Here is a 19,472-nt window from a genome sequence, read left to right as displayed (position 1 = left end):
AGCTCTAGCTTGCTCCCCTCACCTCCAGCTTCCCTTACCCAGAATCACACCGAATAAATATACAATCTACGGACTAGTAGTTTTCTAGGCAAGTACAACTTTAAGATTCTTCCCTGAAGATACCATATCCAGGTGAATTACAGCCTTCAATTCTTTCCCATATAGAAATCCTAGAGTCCACATTCACATGCACTCATGGTTCATGTCCACCCAAACTACTTTAAAAACATATTAAAAACCGAAATGACAGGGGTGCCTGGGTGGCTTAGTTGGTTGAGCATCCAACTCTCAATTCTGGTTCAGGTTATGATCTCAGGGACATGGGATCAAATCCTGCATCAGGCTCTGTGCTGAGCATAGAGCCTGCTTAAGATTCTCTCTCCCTCCCTCCCCTCTGCCCCACCCCCCACCCATTGCTCTCTCAAAAAAAAAAAAAAAAAAATCGAAATGACAAAAATTCCTGATTATTCTGAAAACCAGCCATTGAATCCAGTCAAGTTCTTCTTTCACAAAAGAAAGATGTTCATGTAGGCAGAGTACAGATTCTTGCAAAATGAGGGTGACTGTCCTTGTCCCCATTTTCTCCAGCTCCCAGTTCTCATTTCACGAATCTTTTTATGGTGGTTGCTTCTGGCAGCTCTACCGGAGCCTCTGGTGCCACAATCTGATTCTTGAATCATAAAAAATATCAATACTTGAATTTTTAAAAAATCACCATAGAGTATTTCTTTGGCCCAGTAACATGTGATCAAAAACCAAGAGACTGGATGCTGAAAACAACGATTATCATAGAATGGAAGTTTTGAAGATGATCATTTGTTTCTCTTGGCACATTCTCACAAATACCCTCCCCCTTCAATGTGTTACTATCTCAGTACCATAACCTGTGGAGAAAATGGCAGCCCAGCCTCTGTCTTCAGTGCAATCAAAACCCTCCTCCCAGAAATAATCTGGTTTGCCTTTCAGGTGTCAGATGGCATGTGGGGACTCTTTCACACTGCTTGAGTTTTCTCCAAAATCCAGTCCACATACTTAACCACGTTGGTGTAAACCCCTGGCCGTTCCCTTTGACCGCAGCCTTCTCCCCAGCTGGTGATGCCCACCAAATGCCAGACCTCGTTGTGTTTACAAGACAGGGGGCCCCCTGAGTCTCCCTGTGATGGGGTGAAGAAGGGGGAAGAAAAGGTGCACATATGAGTTCAGATGCTTCTCATCTAAATACATTTCCCTCAGAGTGATTTTGCTTAAAATTCTGTTCTTGGGGGGCGCCTGGGTGGCTCAGTGGGTTAAGCCGCTGCCTTCGGCTCAGGTCATGATCTCAGGGTCCTGGGATCGAGTCCCGCATCGGGCTCTCTGCTCAGCAGCGAGCCTGCTTCCCTCTCTCTCTCTCTGCCTGCCTCTCTGTCTACTTGTGATCTCTGTCTGTCAAATAAATAAATAAAATCTTTAAAAAAAAAAAATTCTGTTCTTGGCTCTTCAATAAACTTCAATGTAAATAAAATAATATATCATGGTTTCCAGAAGACTGCTTTTTAAATGAATTAAACTTTCTGGGGTGCCTGGGTGGCTCAGTTAAGTGTCCAACTCTTGATTTTGGCTCAGGTCATGATCTCAGAGTCATGAGATCAATCCCCGCATCAGGCTCCTTGTGTGGATCATGCTTGGGATTCTCTCCTTCTCCTGCTGCCCTTCCCCCCTTGTGTGCATGTGCTCGCTCTCGCTCTCTCTTAAAAAAATGCATTAAACATTCTAATGTGAATGTATTCAACTGGTTGAAAACACTCTTACCTTACAAGCATCCTTCCCTCCCTCTTTATAGCCTGCACAGATCATCTTATTCGTTATTTTATGCCTTCTGTATCTTATCTGGCATTCTTCATTCGTCACCAAGGGTATGCTAGCTTTCTGGAGAGTATTTTGTATTTTGCCTGAAAAAAAAAATGGTTTGTTAATGGAATGATCATATATATATATATATATATATATGTGTGTGTATATCTATCTATATATATATATATAGTATAATCATACTTATATAAAAATCTAGAAAAAATATTAGGTTTACCTCATAAACCTTTTATAATTATAAAATATAGAGATTATTTGTGAACATTAAGTTCAAAACTAAGTATGCCTCTAACTGGAATTATAGCCCAGAGAAAATAACTAAATAGGCCAGGACATTTCATGAAAAGTGCTAGGTTTCACATTAAACATCATTAAAAATAGTCTTTAAATGAGATTGTCATGTTTAAAATTTCCAATCAAACAGATGTGGGATCCTCCTCACTTGGGCAACTTTACCTTTTCATTTTTTAAAAGATTTTATTTATTAATTTATTTGAGAAAGAGAGAGAGAGAGACCAAGAGCATGAGCAGGAGGAGGGGGAGAGGGAGAAACAGACTCTCCACTGAGCAGGGAGCCCAATGTGGGGACTGATCCCAGGACTCAGAGATCGTGAGCCGAAGGCAGACACCTAAATGACTGAGCCACCCAGGTGCCCTGCCTTTCATTTTTATTAACATGCTTTCTGTAGTTGAAGGACATGATTATTTTACTCACATTTTACCTGTATGCCATGATACAGCAGATAAGGGTAAATTGAGCTATGTTCTTTACCTTTAGGATGGAGCACACTGAGAAACATCATTTCTTACCTCTTAACTTTCTGTACCCCCATCCAGTCACCCAGCAATCAGTATATATTACATTTCTATCTCCTTTGGAAGGTAGACATATGGGCCTCTGAAGATCTAAATTTTAAAAATCATAGTTTAGTCATCAGAATCAAAATATATCTTCTCTCCCAGGAGAGACTCTCTTCTTTAGCTTTATATCATGTCGTTGTTCTCTATCTATTATATTTGGGTTTTGCCTCATTTCCATTCATTTTCACTCATGTTCAGCATTATCCGTCACATACTAGATGGGTGAGGGAATGAGGGAGAGAGAAGGCACAGCACTCTCCACGTGTTCCATCTCTCTAACTAGGTCTGTGACCCTGTAGAAATTGCTTACTTGTTCTGACCTGCAATCCCTTTGTCTCCAAAAGAGAGAGATAAATCATCTTTAATATTCCAATATGTTATAGAGTTATGTCATTTGGTACATCTGAGAAAACCTGCAGAAAACTAGTTCTTCACCCACATCCCACAATAAAATTTATTTATAATTTTTTTTTAATAATCAGGAAAGAGTGCCAGTCTTAACAGACTAAAAGACTAGCTTTGCAGATCCTCTCTCTTCCACGATCACACCACCTTGAGATTGCTGAGGTCAGGTCATGAATCTGGAGGTGTTAAACATTACATGTAGGAAATCATTCTTGATAACTTCCCATTTAAAATTCCAACATACCTGTGTAATTTATTGCGGTTTCCAGTTTCAACAAGGCAATATCATACCCACTTTCTGCCACTTCATATTGATCATGAATTATTATTTCTTGAACCCCAAAGAAAGATGTGTCCTTTTTAATTTCTGATTGGTTTAGAATGCCACTATAGACACGCAAGATTTTAGGTGACTCTACCCTAAGGAAAAAACAATAAGAGGATAAGAAATTCCCATTACCAAATTGCTAATTACCTATTACTAATATTTTCTACAGGTGGTGGGCTTTTTGATGGAAAGGAGTGATTGCATAGTAAGCTTTTTCACTCACATATTCCTCCCAAAAAAACTCTGGGTTAGTATATACTATAATAAGCACATAAAAATGAATGAAGGCTCTTTTCACCCAACACACACACACACACACACACACACAAACACACACACCCATATGTTCTCTTTTTCTCTCTCAGTCTCCCTCTCATGAAGAGTTCCAGGTTCTAGTCTCAACCCTAGCATTATTAGCTGTGATCCTGAGAAATTCACTCGGCTTTTCTGGTACTCCATTTTCCCATAGGAAAAAGGTTAAAAAAAAAAAGGTTAAGGAGACTATGGACTTCAAACATATCTGTGACTTTTAATGTGAGTATGCTACATATTGGTGAAAAACAAAAACAAAAAAAAACACAATACCATGTCTGGAAACTCAGAGAATTCTGAAGTACAAAGAGCAAGTTTGGCCAACTAAAACTCCCTGGGATACACATCATCTCCCGATGGGGCTTTTAAGTCTGGTCAATATTGAAACTGACCTAAGTAGGGAATCCAATGAGGACTTATAATGAACTCTTCCTTCTGTATTTGGAAACATAGGGAGAGAAGAGAAAGAGAGAGAGGAGGGGGAAGAGAAAAGAGAGACAGGGAAGAAGCAGCAAGGGAGAGAGAGAATGACATATTAGATTTAGAGAAGGGGAAACTCTCCTTGTGTTTAGTTCTGGACCCAAGGCCCAAGACAATGCACAGAAGATATGTCCTGATGGAAACTACCAAGAACACTCCCGGGCATTTGGATGCGTTTAAATGGGCATGTGAAATAGTATGCCATCATGGTTCTGCACCTCATCTGACGCTGGCAGACCATAAGTGGTTCTTCCCTTCTACACTTCTTTTTTTCACTCTAGAAATTTAATTTAGCAAATAGGATAATTTGCATTTTTAAAGTATTTACTAAAATGCTAATGACAGATTAGATATATGTGTGAGCCTGGGGAACTAATAAAAACAGGAATGGTACCAACTCGTCGAAACAGTGAGCAGCTGTTAGTATCCACCGGTTTCCAATGATGGAGCCTCCACACAGGTGTCTCTGGCTGGGTGACGTGATCTGCAAAGATACCTGCCATGGCCACTCGCCATGAACAGATGTCGTTCCTCCAACAATTCTGGGTTTGATTTTGGTTGTACACACTGCAACAGAGGGATGGCAATGAGGAGCCCCCTAAATCTTCCTCTTCCATCAGTAGTTACATCCCTTCAGGTTCAGAGAGGAGAAAACCTTCCCTCGATTTCGTATTTTATCAGGACACTGACTTGAAGAAATTTTGTAATCAAGTTGGCAAGTGAAGCATACACAGGAAAACTGAATGACTGAGGCACCTGGTAATTACATGTTCCCAAAGAAAGTCTCATCCGGTATTGTATGCAGTCTTATCCTCCCTCACCCTGATGGTTCTTCCAAAGAAGTCATTGTCAAGGGTGGCCCTTGGACCTATCACATCAGCTGGGAATTGGTTAGAGATGCAACCTCTTGAGCTTCCCTCAGACCTGATAGATCAGAAACTTGGACAGCAGAGCTTAGGAATCTGAATTTCAATCAGCCCTGAAGCTTGAGAATATCCTTCCACTCAGTTTACAGCATCTCTCCAATTCCCCCCATCTTCTTCCCCTCGGGCTGACCTTTGATCCCAGTCTCTCCTGCTCCAGCTGCGTTCCATCCAAACCTGAACTGCTCTTCTGTTTTTGAGCTGCTTCTGCCTTTGGGTCTTGTTGACAGTTGGATGTTCTCTCAAGGACTTTGATTCTGATTTACCCCTCTGTTTCTTCCTGTCTTAGCTGCCCTGGATAGGACAGTCCATTCTACTTCCACTTCCTGAGATGTCAAACATGAGCACCCACTCTCCTGATGGGAACCTTGGCCAAATCTGGCCCAGCAACCCAGGCAGAATGGGAATGAGATGCTCATAGACAACAGTGTTCTAGAGCAATTCTTCTCATATTTTAATGAGCATATGTATCACCAGGTTATCTTTTATTTTATTTTTACTTTATTTTTTCACCTGATTGTTTTTTAAAATACTGATTCTGATTCAGTCTAGGGTGAAACCTGAAATTTTTTCTAGCAGGTTTACCGGTAACCTCAACATGCTATACCCAGACCACACTTAGAATAGCAAGGCCCGGAGGATCGGGGAAGTTTTGTGGCCTTAGCTAAAGGAGGAGTGTGAAATTAGCAAGAGAGTCACTAGGCAGAAGCCAAGTCCTAGATGGTCCGCTTCCTGGTTTTGTGGGTAAACACAAAGTCTGTAAAACAGCCTCCCCAGCCCTTTCTTTCCTCAACAGGGAAATGGATATATCATCCTGGGGCAGACTGCAGATCAAAGGAGAAGTCAGGAAAAGGAGTCCTGGAGAAAACACCAGTTGGTGCATGTGGAGGCAGGAAGAAGCTTGATGGGCTTGAGAAAGCTTAAACAGCTGGGATGCTGAGAGAAGAGTTCTCACCTGAGAGTAGATGGAGTGAGATTAGCTTCAGAGTAACATTTTGAAGATTTTGACTAGATTCTGGAATTTCAGGGAAGCCATTATGATTTACAAGAAAGGAACGACAAAGTTCAGGAAAATTAATAGGTAAGCCGTAACTAAAATATGTCACAAACAAGAAAGTCTATCTTAGGGATAATGGTCTTGTTCATTCCCTTTTGTCTCTCAGTTTAAACAAAATGCTGAAGATAATGTGTTTAGCGTTAGATTTTTGTGTCAGGAAACTTTTTTTTTTTATGGCAATTGTTCTGTATTTTCAAGAAGTTATGAAGACCAATGGCAGTATAAGACATGGGAACTATCTCCAGTGGGAATCCCCTCCCACTAGGGTATTATTTCATCTAGTAGAGTGCAGGAAAATCTAATTATCTAGTTTCAGAAGGTGCCCTAAAAAGTTGTAAGATTTTATTTCCCTTTATCTTGTATTTTCTGCTTCAGCTATCAGTTTCTACGTGATATGTACTGTAGCCTTCACGGACCAGAATCCATACATTCATTAGAGAAAAAGCTAATGAAAGAAGGCGGATGGGGAATGGATTCTGCAGTTTAAGGTGTAAGTGTGATTCCCATTTTAGAAACTATATCAATATCACTAACAACAAAATCTGCCAAATGTCAAGCGTCCCTTCTAGTGCTTAGCAGATGACCGAATTATCATAAATGCTCCTTCTGTCTCAGGTAAATAAATGTATTGTGAGGAAAAAAGAATATGTGAGATACAACATCATTGGCTGGCTTTCTAAAGGAGCTCGGGCCATCCAAAGATTCCCATCAGATCCCTCTACACCCCAGGAAGGCACGGTTTCCTAGTTAGGATATTAAGCACTGGACACAATATGGTATATGCTATGTGACAAGTTCTCAGAAGTTAAGGATTTACTCATCTTCTCAGTAGAGAAGTAATTCTGACACAAAAAACTTTCATACTCTGAAAACCATTACAAAATATAATCATCACTCCTTTTTATTCACTAAATCTCATTGAATCTTAAATTTGTAGTGCTTTATAATACTGGACATTAAGCAACAAAAGTCTAAAATGTAGTTTTATGTAAATCAGTAAGTACTGAAGTCATAATGGGTAATTTAGGGAGGAGCGTGGTATATTCTTTCCTCTCGGGGATTCTGTCCCTTAGATCGTCTGTTTGCCTAAAAACCAGCACTTGGTACTATGCTTAGAAATTAGACCCTGGAATTGGCCATGGCTGATCTGATTTCCATTAAAATTTTTATGTTAGTATAGGTATTCTTTAATATATACAATCTTTTTATTTCCTTTCTACCCTACCACACTCATTGTTATAAATTAAAAAGGTTTTACTGTAAATTTTTGCCAATAGTAATAGATATACAGAACACATGTAGGCAATCAGAAAGAATGAAGGCCCCTGAGAAGGAACTGCTTTATTTTTTGAATAAATACATAATTTTTCAAACATATGATAATTATTTATCTTTCAGTTAAAAGTTAAGTCATGGTCAATGGACAGAAAATGAATGATTTGATTAACCAAAATGCTGGCTGATATTCAATTTTAAAGGATCATAAGGAAGATCACTGGCCTTCATAACAAGAATCAAACATCAAAGTGTTGGCTAAACCTGAGTCTCACCATGAAACACCAGCTGTGTAAAATGTGTCAAATTTTAAAAATATTCATTTAATACTAGGCAATGCAGAGTTTAGTTAAGGCCCAATAATTACCCATAAAAAATGGTCAGCCTGGGTGACGGGAGCAAAAATAAGAGAAAATTGCATCTAAGTTTGTTATCATACTAATTTTCTCCCTTTGTGGCTATTAATGACTCTCTCTGTCATGATATATTTGGTACAGAGTAACTCCTTCAGATACATTTTTCCTCAGGTAACATTAAACTCACCATTATCCATTTTACATAACCTTAATGTATATCCAGAGATGCCTCCTCTCCCATGAAGTATTTTAGTTGGAGATCCATTTGAAGAAAGTTTTAAGTAACATTTACCCCTGCAAGTTGGAAACAGAAGAGTATAAACATAACGCACCCCTCTAGAAGATGGGACAAGAGTGTCTACGTAACTCTTCATAGGTCTTACTTCCCTCCGTTGCAAGATTCTGGAGATGGAGAATAGGTAAAAAATTGGCAGCGTATGGTGTCAGTACACATTTTCTGGCAAGCTTCATGCCCTTTCGCATCAACAATGTCCAGTTCTTCTCCCAAGAAATCAGTGTCGTGGTAAAATGAGGAGTGACAAAACACTAGGCAGCAAACCACAGATCAGATATGAGACACAAATCCTCAGCACTGGTCAGCCTCAGCTGTGCTGAGCTCAAGCAGTAGAAAGTGCTTTCACAGCTTACCTGGGACACTGTGCCTGCAGCTTTGCAGACTGAACCCAGAAAGAGCTTTGTTCTTTTTAATGCGTGTACTCGGTAATCCACTTTCAGATGTTTTCAGGAGACAAAGATTTCTGACCATAAAAAAAAAAGGGGTGGGGGTAATGTAAATATATCATGTAAGACATATCAAAGAAAAGAACCACTTTTTATAGCACACACAAAAGGCAATTAATTCATGTTGGTCCTGGACAGTGAAAAATTTCTCATTTTGCAAGTACTTTTCATAAATCATTGAGTCAGACCCCATGATCCACAGGTAGTAGACAGATCTTCAAAACGAAACCACTTGCCTCCATAAAAATTTTCTGAGCTGGTTCTATTGTCAGTGTTCCGAGCACTTTCCTTCTTTGCCCCCTTTCTTTCAAATCCCCTAGCCCAACTCAAAGATTCCATCACTTTCATGTTAGCGGAGAAATCTGGCGTCCAGAGTTGCTGGGTGACTCTGGATGGCAGATTTATTCCTGGCTTAGACAGGGATAAATGTATTCCAACACAAACTCCGCACAGGGAGCATCTTCCTGGAAGAAGTAACTTTTCCTAATTAGCCCCAAATCACAGTGTAGAGCAGAGCTATCCAACAAAATTTTCCACAGTGATGGGAATAGTCCACGTCTGTGCCATCCGAGGCAATGGCCACTAGCTACATGTGGCTAGTGAGCACTTGGAATGTGGCTAAGACAACTATAGAAATGAATATATACTTCTATTTAATTTTAATTAATTTAAATTTAAAAAGGCAAGTCTTGGCCTGTAGTGTTCATCCACCCCTCACCCTGTACTGAGGATCCAATGTGTTACTCCTCGTACAGACATTGATTGAGAATTTTATAAAAGGAGTACAAAGAAAAAGAACAGGGATGAACCCAATGGTATCAAAGCCATCTTTCTAATTTGTGGCATTTATCATGTCCCAAGGCTCAATCTTTGAACCCCCTTTCTTCTCTGCCTGCTTTCAGCCCTTTAATGTTCTTGCCCAGTTTCAGTCACTTCAATAACCATGTATGCTGGTAACACCTGGACACAGATCTAGACCATAAACCTCTCTTCTTCGTTCCAGATTTCTCTTTCCAATTGCCAATTCAACACTTCCCTCTGGATGTCTACTAGGCACCTCTTCCCTCTTGAAATCTACATCCCCGTGATGGGGTTTTCATCCTCTCAGCTCCCTGGGCCAAAAGTCTTAGCGCTATCATTGACTTTCTTTCCTCCAGAGCCGATGTCAAATTCATCGGCAAATCTTATTGGCCCTACATGGACAATATATCCCAATCTGATTACTTCTCTCTCACTTTCACTCTGGTCCAAATAGGGCAGGGTTTTTATCTGTTTAGTTCATTAATAGTATCCCTGGTGTTTAGAACAGTGCCTAGTATACAGTAGGCACCGAATAAATTACATTATGTTGTTGAGTAAATGAAAGCAACAGATATATTTTCATGTGACAGCCTTAATACTTCTAAAAGTTGCTCAATGGAAAACCAGGCTTGCTTGATGGGCAAGGAACTTAAGGGCTACCCTGGCTGGATTGCTCTTGGGGACACAATCCCCATGTGGGCAGCCAAATCAAGCAAATACCAAGGATTCTGAGAATTTTGATTCAGATAATATAGAGAACCTAGATTTTGAAGCAGACTTAATCTTAAGGGTTTTGCTGTTGTTTGTTGTTTTTAGTAAGTCTTATTAATGAGGGGCAGCAACCCCAAAAGATAACCCTTTAATGATCAAAGACAATTCCTATGCTTTACTATGGCTTCCTGTATTAATACCCATCAGTAAGGAAACACTATCTCAAGTCTCAAACCTCCCTCCACAATTATCTCAATTTCATTAATATAGGCCTTCACTTCCCCTTCTCTTCACATTGATTGGACATTTCACTGGTATTCCTAGCTTTTTCTGCTCAATGATCTCAAACTGGGCATTAGACGAAGTTGCCTCTTAATGATCATCCATGTTTTCTTCATTGTGTTAAGAGCTAGGCAACTCTTTGCTGAAGGCAGGGACCTCCCGCAGGTAAAGAAAACAAGGGTCCTTGCTAACATGGGATTTGTGGCTATTAGGTCGGGAACGGAAAGAAAGAGGAGCTAGGAATTCTTCTTCACAAATTTGATCTACTCTATGCAGGCATTTAGATCAAATGTGTAGCAGCTCAGAATTGTTAACAATGGATTTTGAGCAGTTGTTTAAAAGATACCACATTCTTAATCTTAACTCCTTACCTTTCAGATTCCTTTGGCCATTCTTGAGAAAAGAAGGTAAAAAACAAACAACTGGGATGGTGAGTACAAATGCGGCGACAGACAAAGGCATCTGGAGCCACGACACTGTCAATGTTACTGTCTGCAAACGCTGTACCAGGGAAAATGTCCCTAATGCAAGCTGCACAACAGAAGACACTATGCTTAAGGAATCAGTTCACCCACATAATTGGTAAAATCCCAGTTATCATATTTGTAAATGCCATATGAAAAGTTAGTTAGGGGGCAAGGGAGGGGTGAATAGGCTGAGCACAAAGGAATTTGAGGGCAGTGGAAATTCTTTCTGATACTATAATGACATTGTCCAAACTCATAGAATACACAACACCAAGAGTGCATGAGAAAGTGAACCATGGACTTGAGGGGATTAGTATGGGTCCACGTACGTTAATCAACTGTAACGAACGTACCACTCTGGAGGAGAGTATTGATCATGAGGGAGTCTGCGCATGGGTGGGGCACAGGCGTGTATGGGGCATCTTTACTTTCCCCTCAATTCTGCAGCAAACCTAAAATTGCTCTAAAGTAATAAAGTCTCGATAACAACTTTTTAAAGTTTTTTTTTATCTCAGGATCTTCAAATTTTTCTTTTAAATGAGGAAATGTAAAGTGATTATTTTAAATTCCAATGTAGCTCTAATTATATAGGACATAATGAATTTTTTCACAGGAAGAAGGTAAAAGATCATTTGGTCCATTTCATCAGTGAGCACCCATTGTACATACCGTCAGCACTTACTGTTTAATGGCCAAACCATCTCACAAAGTAATAATAGTTACCCAGATTAGAAAGTGCACAGGATTTCAATGAAAATCCAGACACCACTGAACCGAGCTTCATTATTCTGGTTGGTAGTCCCATTTGGGTATACTTCAGTAGACAAACGTTACTGAATAAAAACAAAAATGGAAAAATGCTTTACTCCTCTAAATACAAGTAGGAAAAAACATAAGGTGATAAGAAATTCCAATGCAGACACTGCCTGGGCATTACAGCTAAGGGATCGCTCTGAAAAGCATGGATCTGAGAACTGGACAGCGGGACTTCAGTCCTTGCTCTGCCAAGACCTGGTGGGCCTGTGAATTTTGTCAAATTTGTTTTTCATCACGAAAATGCGAGCTTTGGAGGAAGGATGGTCTAAAGAGTATCGGGTGGGAAGTAATGAATTCTCAAGCCCTTCTCAATTTTAGCAGTTTAACTTTTTTATAATGCCCAGCAACTCCCAAGTTCCTGGCTTGCTGTCCCCATTGTGTTAAGTCTTAGATATAAAATATGTAAAAAGATATATGAACTAAGCTAAATACAAACCATGAACGCTTGCTTATTAAATTCAGGGTTTTATCATTGTTTTTGAAATAAATCTCTATTGCTTTATTTGTTTTGCACTCATGTCCTTGTTGTGAATATGGAGAATGGCAATGTTAAAACCCAAAGGTAAATCCAAATATTAGTCATTTGAACTTATTTCTCTTTCTCTCTTTTGGATTCTAGAAAAGTATAATTTACCATAGAACTCAAAAACATCACAAATATTTCTAAATATAAAAGTCAGTGACATTTTTTTCCCTAAACTTTTTTTAAAAAGAGAACACAGATTCATCATTAGAGATCAAGTCATTTTTATATCCTACCCATTTATCTCTGGAATATTTCAAAATCCAATATGGGAAAGATTTTAAAACACTTCACATGGGTTTCAGTTATTTTGTCTTAGGTAAGAAACTTTCATTTAGAGAGGCCTGAGTGGGTTTTTCCTTTGGGTTCTATAATCCTTTAGGCCAGGAATGGCATAGTCAGACCAATTATAACTCTCAAAACTGTCAATGAAGAAATGTGTCATTTTTAAATTAGTTAGGAGATGGGTTAATCTTTTTTTTTTTTTAATGTAACAATGTCAGTAAAAGACAGACTCCTTACTATAAGGAAATGCATCCGAGTTGGGCTTTAAATGCACTTTCTGTGAAGAAGACTATCAGCACTGTACTTACTGTAGTAATGTCATTTAGGGGCTAAAAGTAAATTCTGGCATTCAGCTGAAGAGAAATTTTGTTTTTCTTTTTTTTTTTCTCCTTTTTAAAAAAATTTTATTTTTTCAGTGTTCCAAGATTCACTGTTTCTGCACCATACCCAGTGCTCCATGCAATACATGTTTTTCATCGGATAATGTAATGATCTACTTACTGTCCTTGGGCTCAGCCCATGGCTCACTCACCGATGCTCTGCGCTGGGAAACTGGCTTGTTGCATATGTGAAAAAGTGACAGTGCACATCATTTGTACACCTCTCTTGGCATTCCTGAACATTCCTAGCGATCGAGCCATTATAGTTCATGCCTTTCATGTCCAAGCCCACATACACCTTTTTGTTACAAGCTGGAAACAAAAGCAGAAAATGGCAATCTTCCAGATTCCAGGGGCAACCGGAATAATGCTACCTTAGCAACTGTCCCTCCTGACTTACTCTTTCCACACTTACTGCCACTGTTCCTCAGAAGTCCTTTGTTTTCATCTTAACCTGCTTAATATCTACCCTCAAGTGGAAGCTGCAAAACAATGCCAATGTCCTTCTTATACTGCAACAATGTAAACTTGTAAATCACTGTTTCAGTTTTCTGCCCTGGCCTCCCTGATCTCCTTTATCCCTCTGACTGATTGACTAAACTATCCAGGATTCTTTTCACTATTAAGACAAGTGTCATCTCAACCTTTAAAGCTGCTCTTTTGATTCGAAGTTATATGTTTAATAAGGACTTTTACATAAAACTTTAAACTGGGAAAGAGAAAGACAACAAATGAATGGTGAGGACTAATGTAGTAAGATCATGTCCTTTTATTATGTCAATTTTAATGAATGGGGGGGATATGCATGCTTAGTTTTTATTCTACACTGAAGGAACTAACTTCATTTGGAGACTCTATGACCATACAGCAGGGTTTTGTTTTATAGTTATAAAACCATATGTGATATGACTATATATATACATCACAGTAACTAGTATTTACAAATTTCAATAAGACAACTTACCACTTATTTGGTGTGAGCATTGCTTGAAAGAATATCCAGAAATGGCTCCTGTCCTATTCACCCTTGGCAGTGTTTCTGTTACACTATCTTTCAGGATACAAGTAAACCTGTTTTAAAAAAAAAAAAATTACTGCATGAGAATTTACATTTTAAAAGAATGGATCTTGGGGCGCCTGGGTGGCTCAGTGGGTTAAGCCTCTGCCTTCCGCTTATGTCATGATCTCAGGGTCCTGGAATCAAGCCCCACATTGGGCTTTCTGCTCAACAGGGAGCCTGCTTCCTCCTCTCTCTCTGCCTGCCTCTCTGCCTACTTGTGAGCTCTGTCTGTCAAATAAATAAATACAATCTTTAAAAAAAAATAAAAATAAAAGAATGGATCTTAAAAGTCAGCACACAGAAAGTCAAAGAGAAAGAAACAAACTCCTCTATCTCCTGCCAAAACAAATATTTTCTTGGCAAAACTGCAAATTTGTTTCTCATTCCAACATCCCTACACTTAAAAGATCACATATTGTATTCCCTACTACCTGGAAACGGGGTGGGTGAACTCTGGCCTGTTGGCGAAACGATCCTCCACCTGTTTTGTCTGGCCCATGAGCCGAGAATGGTTTCTATATTTTTAAATGGTTACATTTTAGATGGTTATATAAGTACTTAAGTAATATTCTTGTGTTTGCTTTTTGACCTGTAAAGCCCAAACTATTCCCTGCCTTGTCAAGAAAAAGTTTGCCAAGCTCTGCTCTAGATTCTAGAATAGTAATTTCTTAAGTTCTGGGTACTATGTAAGTATCTATGAATGTGGCAATAAGACACAAAAATGTTGATAACTTAATTCTGTAGTAAAGCTTTGTTACTGAATTTTCAGGTTCAACATGGAAACAAAAGTTGTGGATGGAATGTCCTAAAATTTTAAAAATGTAACTCTAGGGCACCTGGGTGGCTTAGTCGGTTAAGTGACTGCCTCGGCTGGGGTCATGAAACCAAAGTCCTGGGATCTAGTCTCTCATCAGGCTCCCAGCTCAGTGGGGAGTCTGCTTCTCCCTCTGACCGTCTCCCTCACACGCTCTTTCTCACTCACTCTCTCAAATAAATAAAATCTTTAAAAAAAATAAAAATAAAACCATAATTATAGACACAAAACCACTAAATGCAATTTGTGAACCTGGAGAAGATTCTGGTTAATAACTATAAATTATATTTGGGGGACACCTGAGATGGTATAAAAGGATTCTTGTTAAAATTATATGTTTTTTGTATAGGAAAATGTATGCTGAAATATTTAGGGGTGAAATGTTACCATGTCTTCAAATTAATTCAAGTGGTTAAACAGATAAATTAGATAGATGATAGAAAGAGAGGTAGATAGGGAAGAAATGGCAAAAGTCTTGGTGGTGTCAGGGGACTACTGTACTATTCTTTGAAACTACAATTACAAATATTTATCTCCTAATAAAATAATTGAGGGAAAAGCACCAGTTTAAATAACATCCAACATCAATAATCAATCAAAAAGCAAAGAGGCACAAAAGTGGAGAGAAATAAGAGAGAAAGTGCACCATTAAAATCTAGACCACAGAGAAGTTGGAAAGTCCACACTGAGGGGCACGTCTGCTCCTCCCTTATCTGCCAAAACACCATCCTTTTTTTCTGTAATATTTTGTATTTCAATTGAAGGACAGTATGTTTTCCAACTATTGACCGTACATTTTATAAAATGGTAGATGAATACTCATTGGTAAGTAATCCTCATGTAAAAACTATTTCTGCTTTGTAGAAATGCAAACATTTACCATTTGGTAGGATCTTGAGAAGACGATTCAGCCATGAAGGTGAAAAGCAAACAGCGTGGGTGGTGGGTGCAGACGAGCTGGCAGTGCCTGGCGCTTGGCGTGAAGACGGTAGTGATGTCTCCTCCTTCGAAGCAGGTGTCTGTCAACAGCTCAGTCACACAGTCTGTGATGTAATACACCACACACCTTATTTTGGATATTAGTTGCACATATCTGATTAGAAAATAATCTCACAAAGGCCAGCAGAGCAGGTCTATGTAACAGAAAATATGCTTGACCTTGGAAATCAGAGCAATCAATACTTTTATGGTAGTTTATTGGGTGAGAAGCCTCAGACAGAAAAGGAAATCACAAAATGGCATGTTTGCCTTAATGGAATGGCACGGATGGGGGTTGTCTGGGAGACACGGGAGCTTTGTGGGTGACTGAATAATTGCACAGAGCTTTACTGGCCCAAGATGTTCTTTAGCGTTGCATCCAAGTCTGGACTGGGCCACCTGCTTTTTCCTTTCCCAGCTGCTTGCTTGTTGAAACTCCATGTTTATATGAAACAAAGGATCCAGACTGATCATTTTTCAATAGTGTTCAATAGTCCTGGATATGATATACGGTATCATATTACTATTTTAAATGGGCCAGTTTAGTAACAGGAACTTTAGATGCTCAGAAAAATAACTGAATCCCATTCTAACTGAAACCATACACAGGTTTGTGTTTTTTTCTTTTAAAGCCAAAGTGCATAAGATTAATTTTTTTTCTGTTTCTAGGAAGAGGTAGCTAATATTACAGATTATGACTCTTTGGGTCATTATTATTTAGTCACTGAATAAAAGGTTGTAGTTTTTAATCTTGGTATAGTCCTATTAAGAAGTACTACTAACTGCCCATGGTTGTCTTAATATCTTTCACATATATTTACTATATGCATACTATATATGTAAATGTATACATACAGATTTGGTAAAAATGAAATACTTTGGGAGGATAAAATATAACTCAAATACTTATTGTGGCAATAACCAACATACCAAATATATAGGAAAATATGTAAGTAGGGAACAGTGAAAACTATCACTAGAGGCTTATAGGATTTAGGTAGCCCGTGGCCTTGGATGGGGAAAATTCCAACTTTATTTTCTCTAACCTCTAACTGAAATGTGGCATAGACTTCTCTTGTTAATGTGAGTAACAAAGCACATAGTGTTCCAGTATCTGCAACTTTGTCATAGTACAGTTATAAGATTTAAAAAGAAAATACTACCTGCAGATACCTTAAAATACCATTATCACTCACAACTAGTTTGGTAGTAATTATTACTCTGCATTTTTAGACCTACCACTCAATCTTGTTACATCATGTGTTAATACAAAGCACATCTATTTTTATATCAGAGTTCAGGGTGTTTTTTTTTTTTTTAACACATTAATTATATTGCAATATACTTGATTTTCTTGGTAATCCTGTGTATTTTTACTTTATGCCTTTAAAGACATTATTCTGAGAATATAGTCTCCATGGATTTATGGGGGAAAAGGAGTCAAGGATCCCTGCCATAGACTCTGCTCAAAACCCACCACATACACCTTCTAAATTACCCAACTACAACCTCTGCAGATAGCATAATTTTCTCCGAAATTGGCAGCTAGCCAAGAATGACCTGGAGGTTAACAGAAACCTGCCCCCCCCCAAGTTCTGTGTTGCTTCCAACAGAACTGTACAGCAGTCTCCCCACCCCCTTAATGAAGTCTATTGACAGCTCAAAATACTCCCACTGCCCACACATCCCACCTCTTGGTACAAAGCAAGTACTAATTACCACCAAACTAGTATGAGTGATATGGATTTGGATATAAATATAGGTACAGATGTGTATATAGACATACATATAGATTACTGTTATTATGAAGAGTTCCTGTACCTCATTTGCCTCCCCTGTTTTGAAAACCCCCAGAGCCTTAAGTGAAAAATAAAATTATGATCTCTTTCCCTGGAATAGATGGCATGGGACCTCAGTGTGATTTCCATCCCTGGGATCAATCCCTTTTGTTTCCTAGTTTTCAAGTCAGGGAACCAAGCTCTTTCCAATTCATACCTAAGATTAAGCTCTACTTACCACCAGAAACTGAGGCAAATAAAATGAAATGTACCACTTGATATAATAAAATCATCCTACAAAGAGAAAAATGTGCATGTGTTTAAAACATAAAATGTGAATTTATAATTAGCTTACTGCCATCAGTGTTTACAAGACATAGGGAGGGAGGCAGTGGTTAATTCCATATGTTCCCAGGGCTCTTACCATAATGTTGAATTTTACTTTCCCCACATCCCAGGACATTCTTCAGCATGGTTGTGTATAGAGTTCAACACTTTCCTAGTTCTGGAGAACCCAGAACTGACAGGGGAGATTACACCCCTCATCTTTGCTTCCTCTCCACCCACACCCCCACCCCGCCTGCCCCTCACCATTGACCAGAGATTTCTCACTGCCGTCATCTGACCCTTCCCCAACTCCAATTTTTCCACTTTTATTTTGCCTTACAAATTGCTTCCTTACTTTCCATCGCTGAAGTCTCTACAGCTATTGAGCTCCAAATGATTTTCTACTTACGAAGTTTCCCATTTTAAAAATTCTGCTGCAAATATATTCCTAGACTGTCTTGGTCATCCATAAAAGTACTCATCCCCACAAAGCACTGATTTAACTCTTCTATAAAAAACTGGCCATCAGTGAGAAAAATCAAGACTTTTTTTTTCTTGTTTTCTTTTTTTTTTTTTTTTTTGACAGAGAGCTCAAGTATGCAGAGAGGCAGGCAGAGAGAGAGGAAGGGAAGCAGGCTCCCGGCTGAGCAGAGAGCCTGATGCAGGGCTGGATCCCAGGACCCTGAGATCATGACCAGAGCCGAAGGCAGAGGCCCTAACCCACCAAGCCACCCAGGCGCCCCAAGACTTATTTTTTAATATTGATCTTGAAACCCTTTTTAATTTGCAAAATACTTGTCATTGATTACAAATGATTAGTCTTCTTTCATTCTGCATCTTCTCTCAAACTGATTAGAGATATAACTTCTAAAATGTCACGTCCAACAAATTTTAATAAACCAATCACTCTCCATTGCAAAAAAAATTTTTTAAGCCCCAGTGGTAGAAAAAGGATAATTGCTTGGGAGAACCCTTAAATAAGAACTTTCGAAATCATACCTGAGATCATTTTGTTTGCTTGTTTGCCGCATTCTCAGTAAGAGTGTTTTTCTTCTGAAATAGTCTTCATCCTCCTCTACATGAGCTTATGCAGGTAACACTCACTTTAATATTTACTTTTACTGGTTCCCAATGTTATGCAACTTTGTCTCTTTGTGGAGCACGTCCGCAAGGCACTTAAAATCTCGGCATATCAAAAATGTTCGTCGGTCGAGTTGCTTGCTCTTTTTGTTTTATTTTACTGTGTCTCCAAAAAGAAAGAAAGAAAGATGCCCAGAGAGATTGCTAGAGAACTCGGATTTGTCTGCGTGCCTTAGCAGTTGGGCAAACTCCCATTAGTATGCCTACTTGCCAACACTTCACTGAACCACAAGTTCAAATACCAGCTGTTAATCATTAAACCCAACGGAACCTGAGCCTCGAGGTCTGCAAAGAAAACAAGGAAGACCTGATGGACCAATTGATGCTCGGTATAGCAGTGGGACGGAACCTCACCTGTTGGAGGCTGGAGGCTTCTGCCGAGGTCTATGCTGATAGTTCTAAGCAGCCAAGCTCTTTTTTATTCCTCTCACAAACACTGAAAGTCTAACTTACTATTTTTTTTTTTTTAACGGAAAAATATGAGGCTTTTGTATCTTTCTTTGGATGTTGGCGCCCTGAGACAA

General features: G+C 39.0%; 1 protein-coding gene across 3 annotated transcripts; it reads right to left on the bottom strand.

The window, feature by feature from the left end:
- Window positions 1–397: 397 nt before the first annotated feature.
- Window positions 398–19,136, bottom strand: F11 (coagulation factor XI). Of its 3 annotated transcripts, none has more exons than XM_045997893.1 (15): window positions 18,808–19,136; window positions 17,720–17,775; window positions 15,606–15,768; window positions 13,816–13,922; window positions 13,004–13,163; window positions 11,571–11,680; window positions 10,752–10,911; window positions 8,494–8,603; window positions 8,229–8,391; window positions 8,033–8,139; window positions 4,633–4,801; window positions 3,359–3,534; window positions 2,659–2,754; window positions 1,789–1,928; window positions 398–1,154 (listed from the first exon to the last, which is right to left on the bottom strand). In XM_045997893.1, exons 1-15 carry the CDS (start codon window positions 18,837–18,839, stop codon window positions 993–995), a joined length of 1,911 nt encoding a protein of 636 aa, XP_045853849.1. In that variant the 5' UTR covers window positions 18,840–19,136; the 3' UTR covers window positions 398–992. The 3 variants fall into 3 exon arrangements, with proteins under 3 accessions (XP_045853849.1, XP_045853852.1, XP_045853850.1); XM_045997896.1 differs by having other exon boundaries at window positions 10,752–10,773; XM_045997894.1 differs by lacking the exon at window positions 17,720–17,775.
- Window positions 19,137–19,472: the final 336 nt, after the last annotated feature.

Source organism: Meles meles, chromosome 2 (genome assembly GCF_922984935.1).
Source record: "Meles meles chromosome 2, mMelMel3.1 paternal haplotype, whole genome shotgun sequence".
NCBI classification, from domain to species: Eukaryota; Metazoa; Chordata; class Mammalia; order Carnivora; family Mustelidae; genus Meles; species Meles meles.
Note: the sequence above shows the minus strand (reverse complement) of the source record. Positions and strands in the feature narration are given on the sequence as shown.

Bases quoted from the DNA above. Each gene is read 5' to 3' on its own strand.
- F11 (XM_045997893.1), bottom strand. From the start codon at position 18,839: ATGCGGCAAACAAGCAAACAAAATGATCTCAG. The intron at 17,776-18,807 runs GTATGATTTCGA...TTCTCTTTGTAG, and splicing joins AGCAAACAAAATGATCTCAG to GATGATTTTATTATATCAAG. The intron at 15,769-17,719 runs GTAAGTAGAGCT...ATTACATCACAG, and splicing joins ATTTGCCTCAGTTTCTGGTG to ACTGTGTGACTGAGCTGTTG.